The sequence below is a fragment of the Cervus canadensis genome, chromosome 22 (genome assembly GCF_019320065.1).
Source record: "Cervus canadensis isolate Bull #8, Minnesota chromosome 22, ASM1932006v1, whole genome shotgun sequence".
Taxonomy (NCBI): Eukaryota; Metazoa; Chordata; class Mammalia; order Artiodactyla; family Cervidae; genus Cervus; species Cervus canadensis.
The window spans coordinates 4,269,158-4,282,776 of NC_057407.1; the positions used below are offsets into that span (position 1 = coordinate 4,269,158).

General features: G+C 53.5%; 1 protein-coding gene across 1 annotated transcript in view; it reads left to right on the plus strand.

Moving 5' to 3' along the window:
• The window catches only part of CAND2 (cullin associated and neddylation dissociated 2 (putative)), a 29,854-nt gene that overhangs the window by 12,106 nt on the left and 4,129 nt on the right, over positions 1-13,619 (plus strand). Inside the window, exons 6-12 of the mRNA XM_043443535.1 lie at positions 500-605; positions 786-928; positions 3,108-3,400; positions 4,551-4,692; positions 5,027-6,529; positions 8,682-8,777; positions 12,734-12,903. Coding sequence (XP_043299470.1) covers positions 500-605; positions 786-928; positions 3,108-3,400; positions 4,551-4,692; positions 5,027-6,529; positions 8,682-8,777; positions 12,734-12,903 — 2,453 coding nt within the window. The remainder of the gene's footprint in view (positions 1-499; positions 606-785; positions 929-3,107; positions 3,401-4,550; positions 4,693-5,026; positions 6,530-8,681; positions 8,778-12,733; positions 12,904-13,619) is intronic.

The window sequence follows — 13,619 nt, forward strand, 5'->3', positions numbered from 1 at the left end:
GTAGGGAAGGGTGTAGCTGGAGAAGGGCTTAGCTGGAGTTCCTTCTGAAGCCCAGGGACCAGGCAGGGGGCCCCTCTAGCCTGGTCTATAAGGGCAGTACCTGTCTCCTCACTTTCCTCACCCAGGGCTACAGCCTAGCACAGGAAATAATCAACATGAATAATAGTTTTGACAACAGCTGCCACTTATCGAGCGCCTGTTCTGTGCCAGGCACATCTTTATCTGCATTTTATTGATAATCTTGACAAACTCTCTGCCTGGTGGGTGTTGTTATCCCTACTGTGAAGATGAGTGATCTGAGGTTAAACAAGGGTTGTGTTTAACAAGGTCCCATAGCTTAGATGGGGCTGAGTTGGGGCTGCAACCCACTTCTGCTGAAGCCTCTGAGGTACAGTTTGCAGTGGCCAAGGCGGCAGGGACAGGCACAGGCTGATTGCTGTGGCTGGGGGAGCCCAGGAGATGGGCTGGCCTTGCCTCAGTGACCCATCTGGTCCCGCAGGGGCCCACCTGGACCGCCTGGTGCCCCTGGTGGAGGAGTTCTGCAACCTGGATGATGACGAACTTCGGGAGTCCTGCCTCCAGGCCTTTGAGGCCTTCCTGAGGAAGTAGGTGCAGCAGGGGTCCTAGAAATGGGGGCCCTGGGGTTTCTTTGAGAAGTTGGTAGGGATGGAGTGGGCACAAGATGCTGGCCTCAAAGCAGTCAGATCTTGGGGCTTACCCCTGGGCTTTATCCCCCCAGCCTGTCATGCCTGGGTCCAGCAGAGCCTCCCCCACCCCACCCACAGGTGCCCCAAGGAAATGGGCCCTCACGTGCCCAACGTGACCAGCCTCTGCCTTCAGTATGTAAAGCATGACCCCAATTATAACTACGACAGTGACGAGGATGAGGAGCAGATGGAGACCGAGGACAGCGAGTTCAGCGAGCAAGGTGGGCAGCCAGCTTGTCCTTGGGCTGGTGGGTGGGAACAGATTCAGCCTCCCCATGAGTCCCCCAGCCGAAGTCAGGGGCAGCATTTGGTGCCCCCATCCTGATCCCACCTCTTCCTGGGGCTCCAGTCCCACCCTTGGAAATCTAGATCCTCTGTCATCCCCACAATCTCTGACTGCACAGATCACGAGCGAGTCGTGATAGCTGTTGTTTATTGAGCATCTCCTGATGTCCAAAGCGCCCTCTTGTTTCGTGTTCCTTACGATGAACCTGGAAAACCTGATATTTATTATTGTGCCCATATTTCTGACAAGAAAACTGAGACTTAGAGATTTGCCTGAGATCACACAGCGAGGAAGTGGCATAGCTGGGACTTGGAGCCATGTCTGCCAGACTCCCCCCCATCTCATGCTGCCATCTCTGTACCTTTTTTTAAAAAAAATTTATTTGGCTACATCGTCTTAGTTGCCACACGTGGGATCTTTTCTGTGTCATGCGGGGTCTTTCATTGCAGTGTGCAGGCTCCAGAGCATGTGGACTCAGTTGCAGTGCTTGGGCTTAGTTGCCCCAAGTCATATGGGATCTAAGTTCCCTGACCAAGGATCGAACCTGCATCCCCTGCATTGCTAGGTGGATTCTTAGCCACCGGACCCCCAGGGAAGTCCCTCTGTACCCTTTGAGTTATGGCGTCCAAGAGCCATTGCTTTACCCCAGCCATGTGAAGCTCTGATGATGGATTGATTGGCACTAACAGGGAGAGATGCCTGGGTGGGAAATGGACTCAATAGCTTCTTTGCTTCTGTGCCTGTGGTCCTGTCTGTCACTCTGGGGGATGCCCCTGGACCCTGGAGGCACTGATGGAAGTGAGAGACTTATGTCCTGGTGGGGTACTCGGAGCGAGATGCAGTGGTAGGAGATGAGATTGGACAGGCATGTAGGGGCCTCAAGTCGCAGGCCAAGGAGATTGGACATTTTCTTGTTAGTATCTAGGAGCTCTGGGTGTTTCTTCATGGGTGACAAGGGGTGAGGGGTGGAGATAACAAACAAGGGGCCGTCAGGGGGACCATCTGCTGAGCTGACAAGGCACATCTGGGGGACCATCCCCCTGGCCCACCATGCAGTGCTCTGAGTCTGAGTTCTCTACAGAGCAGAGTGAGTAGGCACACGCTGGTCTTTGAGCCTGTGGCTGCGGGTGTCCCTAGGTAGGACCGTCCTCCTCTGAGCCTCATATATGTCTCCCCCGTGTGTATGGGTGGGCCTTACTCAGCTCTGCTGCTTCTAGCTGTGTGTCCTCAGGAAAATCTCTCACCCTCTCTGAGCCTTACTCGTATCTACAGAAGAGCCTCAAGACACCTTCATTCCTGAGGGGTGGTGAAGACTTGAGTTCCGGCCTCTGAGCAGAGCTTGGAGAGCGAAGAGCCACACAAACACAGCTTCTCCCATTGGTAGTCCTGCTTGGAAGCCAGAGTCAGGACCCTACCCAGGGCAGGGGAACTGTTGCCTCCCTTCTGAAAGCCGAGTAAATAAAACATCATACAGCCAGTCCTAAAGCCAAAGGACAGGTCTTGTGCCCCAAATGGATTTCCTAAATCCTCACTTGGGAGTCAGTTTTTCCTGGATGCAGTCACAACAGTCAAGGGTCTGAAGGCAGATGGGGGGACCCTGGTTTACCTCCAGCTAGTTCCCTGTCTGGCGCCATCCCCAGCACACAGCAGGTCCTCATTAACCTGGAGAAGGAAATGGCCACCCACTCCAGTATTCTTGCCTGAAAATCCCCATGGACAGAGGAGCCTGGTGGTCACAGAGAGTCCATGGGGTCACAGAGAGTTGGACACAACTTAGCGACTAAGCAGCAACTTCTTAATAGTTACAAGTAGTAACCATGGAGGCTTCCCTGGTGGCTCAGATGGTAAAGAATCTGGCTGCAATGCCAGGTTCAATCCCTGGGTCAGGAAGATCCCCTGGAGAAGGGAATGGCAACCCACTCCAGTATCCTTGCCTGGAGAATCCCATGGACGGAGGAGCCTGGCGGGCTACATGGAAAGGGGAAGCCCCACCCGAGCCCTCCTCACTGCCCCCTTACTTCTCACCCCTCTGTCCTGGAAGACCAGCTGGGTGGGGCTGGCGGCTCCCCGCCTCGGTGCACAGGCCTCCACGGGTGTCCTGATTCCTGCCCTAGAGAGTGAGGAGGAATACAGCGATGACGACGACATGAGCTGGAAGGTGCGCCGGGCAGCGGCCAAGTGCCTGGCAGCCCTGATTGACTCTCGGCCCGACCTGCTGCCTGACTTCCACTGCGCCCTGGCGCCTGCGCTCATCCACCGCTTCAAGGAGCGGGAGGAGAACGTCAAGGCCGACGTGTTTGGGGCTTACATCGTGCTTCTGCGGCAGACGCGGCCCCCAAAGGGGTGGCTGGAGGTCATGGAGGAGCCCACCCAGACCAGCAGCAACCTCCAGATGCTGCGAGGACAGGTGTGCCTGCCTGCCCCTCCCCCTCACCCCCCACCTCACAGCCCTCCTTCCGCCCATTGCCCCCCACCTCTTCACTCGCGGAAGTGTGTGTATTGAGCACCTGCTGTGTGCCTGGCCTTTTGTATGAAGTGCCTGGACCGCACAGTCTCGGGCAGATAGCCAGTAGCACAAGTAGGATTCCAGGCCGCAGAAAGGGGGTTCAGTTTTATTCTAAGAGGGTAGAAGCCACAGGAGGGGGAATATGGTATCCCATTCATATTTGAAAAGGTTCACTCTGGCTGCCGTGTGGGAAATGGATTGTGATGGGCTGGAGGCCACTGCAGCCGTGTAGGTGAAAGGCAGGAGGTTGGACTTGAGAGGTAGTTTTTTTCCTTTTTTAAAATATTTATTTAGCTATTTATTTGGCTCCACTGGGTCTTAGTTGTGGCATGCAGAATCTTTAGTTGTGGCAACTCTTAGTTGCAGCATGTGGGATCTAGTTCCCTGACGAGGGATTGAACCCTGGGGCCCCTGCACTGGGGGCGCAGAGTCTTAGGCACTGGATCATCAGGGAAGCCCCGAGATGTAGTTTTTTGGGTTTGCAGATGGATGTGGAAGGCGAGGGGCTGGGAGATGTCATGTGACTTCTGGGCTCTGGCTAGAGCATGAAGTACAGTCCCCAAGATGGTGGAGCGGGGAATGAGTGGAGTTCTGTTCTGGACATTTATTCTATTCAAAGGCCTCATTGGATGCCCGAGTTGAGATGTCAGGTGGGCGGGTAGCACACAAGTCTGGTATCAGATGTAGATATGGGAGTCATTGCTTCCCTGGGATCCAAACCTCGGGAGTGGGGGAGCTCATCAGGGAGGGAATCCAGCTGGGGAAGCGAGAGGGGCCCCCAGTCTGGTGACCTTGAGCTGCTCACTTCAGCTCTGTTCCTGTTTCCCAGGTGTCAGGTGGGCTCAGGACTCGTGCCCGCCTCAGAGGGCGAGTGTGGAGTGAGGTGTCTGGCACAGAGCGAGTGATGGGGAGCTCAGCGTGGAATGAGCCCCTCCACATGCTGGGGGGTCCCTCCTTGTCAGCTGCCTGGGCAGAGCCCCCCAGTAGTGGGTGGGGTATGTGGGTTCCTGGGTGGTCACTGGCCTCCTCCTCGCCCCCGACTTGCCCACAGGTGCCTCTTGTGATGAAGGCCCTGCAGCGGCAGCTGAAAGACCGGAGTGCCAGGGCCCGCCAGGGCTGCTTCAGCCTCCTCACCGAGCTGGCGGGCGTCCTCCCGGGCAGCCTGGCGGAGCACATGCCCGTGCTGGTAGCAGGTAGGGTGCCCTGGAACCTGGGGTCTGCTCTTCCGGGCTTCTCCCCGAACCCAGCCCCCAGCCCTCGCTCCCTGCCGGTACCACCGTTCAACAACCTACAGCGACTCCCCACTGCCAGCAGTGAGTACAGGGCTGGGGTGCAGGCCCTCTGTCCTGTTTTCGTGTAAGTTTCCTGGCCTGTATCCTCAGCCCTGGCCCCGGCCAAGCCCTGACCTCTCAGAACCCAGGTGCCTGGGTCCAGCTCAGACGCCTGCGGGTCCTCCACCCCTGCATCCAGGGAGGGCTGAGTTGGGTCAGGGTGCGTGTCCTGGTAACCTGGGCACCCACCCCACAGGCATCGTCTTCTCGCTGGCGGACCGCTCCAGCTCCTCCACCATCCGGATGGACGCCCTGGCCTTCCTGCAGGGGCTGCTGGGCACAGAGCCGGCCGAGGCCTTCCAGCCCCACCTGCCCACTCTCCTGCCACCAGTGATGGCCTGCGTGGCCGACCCTTTCTACAAGATCGCAGCAGAGGCCCTGCTGGTGCTCCAGGAGCTGGTGAGGGCACTGTGGCCACTGGATGCGCCTCGGAAGTTGGACCCCGAGCCCTATGTTGGAGAGATGTCTGCGGCCACCCTGGCCCGGCTTCGGGCCACCGACCTGGACCAGGAGGTGAAGGAGCGGGCCATCTCCTGCATGGGCCACCTCGTGGGTCACCTGGGCGACCGACTCGGGGACGACCTGGAGCCGTCGCTCTTGCTCCTCCTGGACCGCCTGAGGAACGAAATCACGCGGCTCTCGGCTGTCAAGGCCCTGACGCTGGTGGCCACGTCCCCGCTGCGGATCAACCTGCAGCCCATCCTGGCCGAGGCACTGCCCATCCTGGCCTCCTTCCTGCGCAAGAACCAGCGGGCGCTGCGGCTGGCCACGCTGGCGGCCCTGGCCGCGCTGGCCCAGAGCCAGGGCCCCGGTCTCCCGCCGTCTGCCGTGCGGGCCGTGCTGGCCGAGCTGCCCGCCCTGGTCAGCGAGAGCGACATGCACGTGGCCCAGCTGGCCGTGGACTTCCTTGCTACTGTGACCCGTGCCCAGCCGGCCTCCATGGCCGAGGTCAGTGGCCCCGTGCTGGCCGAGCTGCTGCGTTTGCTGCGCTCACCCCTGTTGCCGGCCGGGGTGCTGGCGGCCACCGAAGGCTTCCTGCAGGCCCTGGTGGGGACCCGGCCGCCATGCGTGGACTATGCCAAGCTCATCGGCCTGCTCACCGCACCCGTGTACGAGCAGGCGGCGGACGGCGGGCCCGGCCTGCACAAGCAGGTGTTCCACTCGCTGGCCCGCTGCGTGGCGGCCCTTGCCGCGGCCTGTCCCCAGGAGGCGGCGGGCACGGCCAACCGCCTGGTCGGCGATGCCAGGTCGCCCAGCTCGAGCCCCGGGGTCAAGGTCCTGGCGTTCCTGTCGCTGGCCGAGGTGGGCCAGGTGGCCGGTCCGGGCCCACAGCGGGAGCTGAAGGCGGTGCTCCTGGAAGCCCTGGGCTCTCCCAGTGAGGACGTGAGGGCGGCCGCCTCCTACGCGCTGGGCCGCGTGGGCGCGGGGAACCTGCCCGACTTCCTGCCCTTCCTGCTGGGGCAGATGGAGGCCGAGCCCCGGAGGCAGTACCTGCTGCTGCACTCGCTGCGGGAGGCCCTGGGGGCCGCCCAGCCCGACAGCCTGAAGCCCTACGCCGAGGACATCTGGGCTCTGCTGTTCCAGCGCTGCGAGGGCGCCGAGGAGGGCACCCGGGGGGTGGTGGCCGAGTGCATCGGGAAGCTCGTCCTCGTAAACCCTTCCTTCCTCCTGCCCCGGTTCCGGAAGCAACTCGCTGCAGGTAGGGGCCTGGGGATGGGCAGAGGCAGCCCAGATCAGAAGTGGGCAGTGTGCCCAGGAGGTCCACACCGGGTGAGCTCGTGTAGGTGATGGGGGTCTGAGCGTCATGGTGTTGATAAGACTCACCCGTTAAAATCAGTGTTTCCTGAGACTCAGGGGGACCCTCTGGGACAGAGGAGACACAATCCTTGACGTGTCCTTCCAACAAGTAAACTTCTCAAGATGCCACTGGGTGTTGTCAGCGGCCACGTGCCCCGGGCGAAGGTTGGTAAAGGTGGTTCTCTGAGGGGCCAGAGACGGCAGGGTGCAGAATGCAGCTCACTTGGGCTGGCACGGACCAGTAGCAAGTGTAAACGTGGACTCGGAGTGGATGCCAGGCCCCGTGGCCCGGAGAGGGCCAGGGACAGGGTCAGGAGGGCAGGTGTCATGTCGTGGGGTCAGAGCGCGTCAGGATGTTCCGCAGCTCATGGAGGAAGAAGGCAAGCACGTGGATGGTAGGCTATGGGGCAGATCAAAGCCCCTGGGAATGAAAGGCCTCTGGGCCCAGAGCTGGTCTGCTGGTCTCCAGATGGTCTCTGGTGGGTTGGTTGACATAATGCAGGCAGAGTGCTTGGTCTGGTGGGTGGTACCTAATTTGTACTGTTAGTATCTGCTGTCGTTGCTGTGTTAGTGGTTCCAGTTAGGCCCTTACTGGGTGGCTGGTGTAGAAGCTGCAGCTCTGGCCCTCAACTGCTGTGTAGACAGGACGAGCACGTTGAGGACATCGCCTGTTACACCCACAGGGCTCTTCACGAGAAACCTTGGGAGGCCAGGGTCTCGGGATGCGGGGCAATTTCTTTCCTTTTTTTTAAAAAAAATGTATTTATTTTTGGCCATACTGGTGTTTGTTGGAGTGCATGGACTTTGACTAGTTGCGGTGGGGCTTAGTTGCTTCTCGGCATGCGGGATCTTCCCGGACCAGGGATTGAACCCATGTGCCCTGCATTGCACGGTGGGTTTTTAACCACTGGACCACCAGGGAAGTCTGAGCCCTGCCTTTTCATAACTCAGATTTGCTTGGGCCTCACGCCCACTGTTGAACCAGCTAACCGGCCACATTTCCTTTTTACTGCCGGCTGTGGGACACTTCGAGCCAGATCAGCCGCCTGGTACCAGCAAGTTCATGGGACTGCCTGTCTCTGCACGCCCCTCACTCTGGTCTCCATCTCACTTTGCCCTTGGCCTCATTTTTCTTAATTCACTTAATCCTATTCTACGTGTATTATCTTCACCAGCTACCCTGAATCTTCTTAGGAGCCAGTCAGGGTGGAAAGAGAAAGAGGGAAAAAGCTGCAAGTCTGAAGTCCGTAACTCACTCCCTCATACCCATGCATCAACTTGTAAACTTTGTCTTGAACTAAAGTCTGTGGGTGGAAACAGCCTTAACCCATTCAGTGCTATGCACTAGAGAGGTGGGAGGTGGAGAGGAGAGAGAGATGGCCAATTAATTTCCTCCACCTTGATGGGAAGTGTATTTCCTTCCCTTTCTGCAGCTTCTTTATTCAGACAACGAGCAGAAAAGCAAAATTAAGCAATTTTAGCCCATCTGAAGTACAACTGCTCTCTCCTTGGAAAATGCAGGTTACAGGGGGGTCCAGAGAGAGCTCAGAAGCAGCTGGTGAATTCTGGACTTGCTGTGTGACCTTTGATCTGATTTTAACCTTGCTGGTCTCTCTTTCCACATCTGTAAAGTGGAGATTAACAATAATTTTTGAAATCATTTTAACTAATATTATTATCAACCAATGACAAGGATTAATTGAGATCATATGTCTAAAAAAATATCTGAAAAACAGAACGCAGCTCCAAGGCCTGGGCAGAGGTCTTTTTTCAGGTTGAGCCCCGTCTTGGGTTCTCGTTCTTGATTCGTGTCCTCGGGGTGGCTGCTTGAGAACCGGCAGTTGTACTGTCTCAGCTGCAGGTGGAATTCAGGAGGGATTGCAGGCTGCCAAGGAAAGTGGTAATGACTTCCTCGAAGATGGATGTGTGGGGTTGCGTGGGAAGAGGTTCCGATCCTGTCTCCCACGGAGGCGAGGGGAAGCTTGGCGTCCCCCAGCCCGGGGGTGTCCGGGACCTGCTGTGCCCCCGCCAATGCCACCCCTCCCGTCCTGCAGGTCGGCCACACACCCGCTGCACGGTCATCACAGCAGTTAAGTACCTCATCTCCGACCAGCCCCACCCCGTCGATCCCCTCCTGAAGACCTTCATCGGTGAGCACCCCCTCCCTCTGCCCACTTTGGTCCTCTCCACCCTGTTCTTGCTCTTGATTTTTCTTCCTTTTTTTTTTTAATATTTTATTGGAGTGTAGTTGATTTACAACGTTGTGTTACTTTCGGGTGTACAACGAAGTGAATCAGTTATACATACACATAAATCCACTCTTTTTTCCATATGGGTCATTACAGAGTATTGAGTAGAGTTCCCTATGCTATTCAGCAGGTTCTTAATAGTTTTCTATTTTATGTGTAGTACTGCGTATATGTCAATGAATCTCCCGGTTTATTCCTCTCCCTCTTCCTTCTTGGTAACCATGTTTGTTTTCAACATCCATAGGTCTGTTTCTGTTCTGTAAATAAGTTTATTTGTATCACTTTTAAAAACTAGATTCCACATATGAGAGATATTATATTTGTCTTTCCATGACTTACCTCCCTCAGTATGAGTCTCTCAGTCCATCTATATTGCTGCCAGTGGCATTATTTCATTCTTTTTTATGGCTGAGTAATAGCCCATTATGGGCTTCCCAGGTGGCACTAACGGAAGAGAACCCACCTGCCAATGCAGGTTAGCTGTAAGTGACGCGGGTTTGATCCCTGAGTCTGGAAGATCCCCTGGAGGAGGGCGTGGCAACCCACCCCAGTATTCTTGCCTGGAGAATCCCATGTTCAGAGGAGCCTGGCGGGCTGCAGTCCGTGGGGTCGCACATACACGCAACAGTCCAATATGTATATGTACCACATCTTCTTTATCCACTCCCTGCTGATGGACATGTTGGTTGATTCCATGTCTTAACTGGTGTAGATAGTGCTGCAGTGAACATGGGGCTGCATGTATCTTTTCGAATTAGAGTCTTCTGCGGTTACATGCCCAGGAGTGGGGTTGCTGGATCATATGGTAGGAATAGTTCTGTTTCTAGTTTTTAAGGGAACCTCCATACTGTTCTCCATAGCAGCTATTCCAGTTCATATTCCTCCCAGCAGTGTAGGAGGGTCACTGTATCCTTTCCAGCATTTATTGTTTGTGGATTTTTTGATAATGGCCATTCTGACCGGTGTTAGGTGATAGCTCATTGTACTTTTGATTTGCATTTGTCTAATTGTTAGTGATGTGGAGCATGTTTTCATGTGCTTTTTGGCCATCTGTACGCCTTCCTCGGAGAAATGTCTTTAGCTCTTCTGCCTATTGAAATATCTTCTTCCTCATCAAATTTTTGCACACTACATTTTGCATGCATTGTGGTTTCTTGCCTGAATAAATGATTACTGACAGTTATGACAACTAAATAACAACTTTCTAATTTCAGCATTCCTTCCATATTTATTAGTTTGCGTTTTATTCTCAGGAATAACTTTTTGTTTTCCCCCATTTATTCACTGATTTGTTCATATCGTTATAGACTCAGGGATTTGTATTTCACTCAGTGGATTATAATCTATTACTGTCTTTTATTTAGATTCCCAAGACTGTCTCACACTTAAGCCAGTGGGAGCCTTTCAAGCTGTTTCCTATGTTCTGTTGACATGTTTCTGTCATTCTTTTCACATATCCTTATCTTTTGCACAATAAGATGCTCCAGACCCATCTTGAACCTTTCCTGTCTCGTCCCTGGAATCAACCATTTCTCCAAGAAGCCCTGATTCCTGTTAGTGGAGGATGGTACTTATTATGTGTATTACACAATAGCCCCTATATACACGGGTCACCTCCTGTTCCAGTCCAGCACCACAGGATTCATGCTTGCCTTCTCCCTTTCCATGTAGCCTTCTGTTACGGGAGAATGCCAGCTTCTGTTTTCCACAAGATATTTATTCACTTCATCCTGGAGTCCACAGAAGGTAGTCATGAGAATTGCTAACCCTTATCTGTGAAAAATCAGTATTCGTTTATAATTCTTTCATCTTTAGCCTGAGGGGCATCTTGTCACAGAACTTTGGAAGTTACTTACATGAGTTGTTCTCCTTCATAACCTGGGTACTTATATCATTTGAAATACAGTTATGATTTTTTTTTTAGGGACCCCTCTCATTCTTGATTTTATTTATTTATTGACTATATAAAACATGAATGTAGTCATTAAAAAGTCTAACCTACACAAAAAGATGTATGCTCAGAGAAATGCTTTGTGACTCTGTATAAGTCTCTTTACCTCTCTGATCTTCAGGATGCTCATCTGAAATAAAATCAAGGGAGCGTTTAGAGAGTCCTCACTTGGAGTTCTGCCACGTGCTTTTTAGACATTCAGTTCAGTTCAGTCGCTCATTCGTGTCCGACTCTTTGCGACCCCATGAATCGCAGCACGCCAGGCCTCCCTGTCCATCACCAGCTCCCGAAGTTTACTCAAACTCATGCCCATCGAGTCGGTGATGCCATCCAGCCATCTCATCCTCTGTCGTCCCCTTCTCCTCCTGCCCCCAACCCCTCCCAGCATCAGGGTCTTTTCCAATGAGTCAACTCTTCACATGAGGTGGCCACAGTACTGGAGTTTCAGCTTCAGCATCAGTCCTTCCGATGAACACCCAGGACTGATTTCCTTTAGGATGGACTGGTTGGATCTCCTTGCAGTCCAAGGGACTCTCAAGAGTCTTCTCCAACACCACAGTTCAAAAGCATTAATTTTTCGGCCCTCAGCTTTCTTCACAGACCAACTCTCACATCCATACATGACCACTGGAAAAACCATAGCTTTGACTAGACGGACCTTTGTTGACAAAGTAATGTCTCTGCTTTTAAATATGCTGTCTAGGTTGGTCATAACTTGCCTTCCAAGGAGTAAGCGTCTTTTAATTTCATGGCTGCAGTCACCATCTGCAGTGATTTTGGAGCCCAAAAAAATAAAGTCTGACACTGTTTCCACTGTCTCCCCATCTATTTCCCATGAGGTGATGGGACCAGATGCCATGATCTTAGTTTTCTGAATGTTAAGCTTTAAGCCAACTTTTTCACTCTCGTCTTTCACTTACATCAAGAGGCTTTTTGGTTCCTCTTCACTCTCTGCCATAAGGGTGGTGTCATCTGCATATCTGAGGTTATTGATATTTCTCCCGGGAATCTTGATTCCAGCTTGTGCCTCTTCCAGCCCAGCGTTTCTCATGATGTACTCTGCATATAAGTTAAATAAGCAGGGTGACAATATACAGCCTTGACGTACTCCTTTTCCTATTTGGAACCAGTCTGTTGTTCCATGTCCACTTCTAACTGTTGCTTCCTGACCTGCATACAGGTTTCTGAAGAGGCAGGTCAGGTGGTCTGGTATTCCCATCTCTTTCAGAATTTTCCACAGTTTATTGTGATCCACACAGTCGAAGGCTTTCGTGTAGTCATTAAAGCAGAAATAGATGTTTTTCTGGACCGCTCTTGCTTTTTTGATGATCCAGCAGATATTGGCAATTTGATCTTTGGTTCCTCTGCCTTTTCTAAAACCAGCTTGAACATCTGGAAGTTCTCGGTTCACGTATTGCTGAAGCCTGGCTTTGAGAATTTTGAGCATTACTTTACTAGTGTGTGAGATGAGTGCAATTGTGCGGTAGTTTGAGCATTCTTTGGGATTGCCTTTCTTAGGGATTGCAATGAAAACTGACCTTTTCCAGTCCTGTGACCACTGCTGAGTTCTCCAAATTTGCTGGCATATTGAGTGCAACATTACCACGTTTTAAATGCTGAAACCAGTCCTACAGTTGTTACCCCCGTTTTACAGATGAGGATGTTGAGGAGGCCCAAGGTCCCACAGTAACCTCATGGTCAAGCCTAGATTTAAACCCAGGCCACACGCAAGTCCACTTTCTTATCTGGAGTTTGTTGTGCAAAGTAGATGCTCGGAACACATCCATACCAGCCCAGGCAGGTCTGAGTGGCCCCCGTTAACCAGATAAGCGAGGTGGGGCGGGGACGGCCGGTGTTTGGCTGTGGCTGTGCCGCCCCTCACCCCGGCTTCTGGTCTTGCTGCCAGGAGAATTCATGGAGAGCCTGCAGGACCCGGACCTGAATGTGCGCCGGGCCACACTGGCTTTCTTTAACTCCGCCGTGCACAACAAGCCCTCTCTGGTCCGCGACCTGCTGGACGACATCCTGCCCTTCCTCTACCAGGAGACGAAGATCCGCCGCGACCTCATCCGAGAGGTGAAGCCGGGGGAGAACACAGCCAGACCGGACTGCTGGGGCTGGGGAGAGGCTTAGGGTCAGGTTCATCAGAGCAAGCGCGGGTTCACAGGGTCCAGTCTGCCCCTGTGTTTCCTGGTGGTGTGAGCCTGGCCGGGGCAGCCCCAATCCTCTCTTAGCCTCAGTTTCTCCAAACGGGCAAAAGGAAAGACATAATGGTGTCCACATTGTAGGGTTGTTGAGACGATTTAATGAGCTAAATCTTGCAAGTGCTCAGAACTGCTCCTGGCACACAGTCGGCGCTCAATAAATGTGGGCAACTCTTGTGATCACTTGACATTCAGCAGGTGTCCGAGGGACCCCAGCCCTGCACCTGGGCGCCAGGACTCAGCTGGCCCAGACACAAGCCACCAGTTTGCTAATGGCCTCCTGATTATTGAACTTACTTAGAGCCCACATGGTGAAGTTAGGATGTAAGAGGTACAGAGTTAAAGTGACTTAATAGCCAAGTCTTTGCATGATACAAAGAGAAGGTCTGAACCACCTAGCATCTCGGAGGAAGATACAATTCTGTTTAGAGAGGTTAGGAAGGTTCCCCCAGAGAAGGCATCTGAAGTGGGCTTTGAGGGGTGAGTAGGAGTTTACCACTACAAGCAAACCCTTGTGGTTGTAACAATGTCAAAGAGACCTGGGTTTTTAATTCTGATTAAACCACTTACTAACTTGGGCTCGTCTCC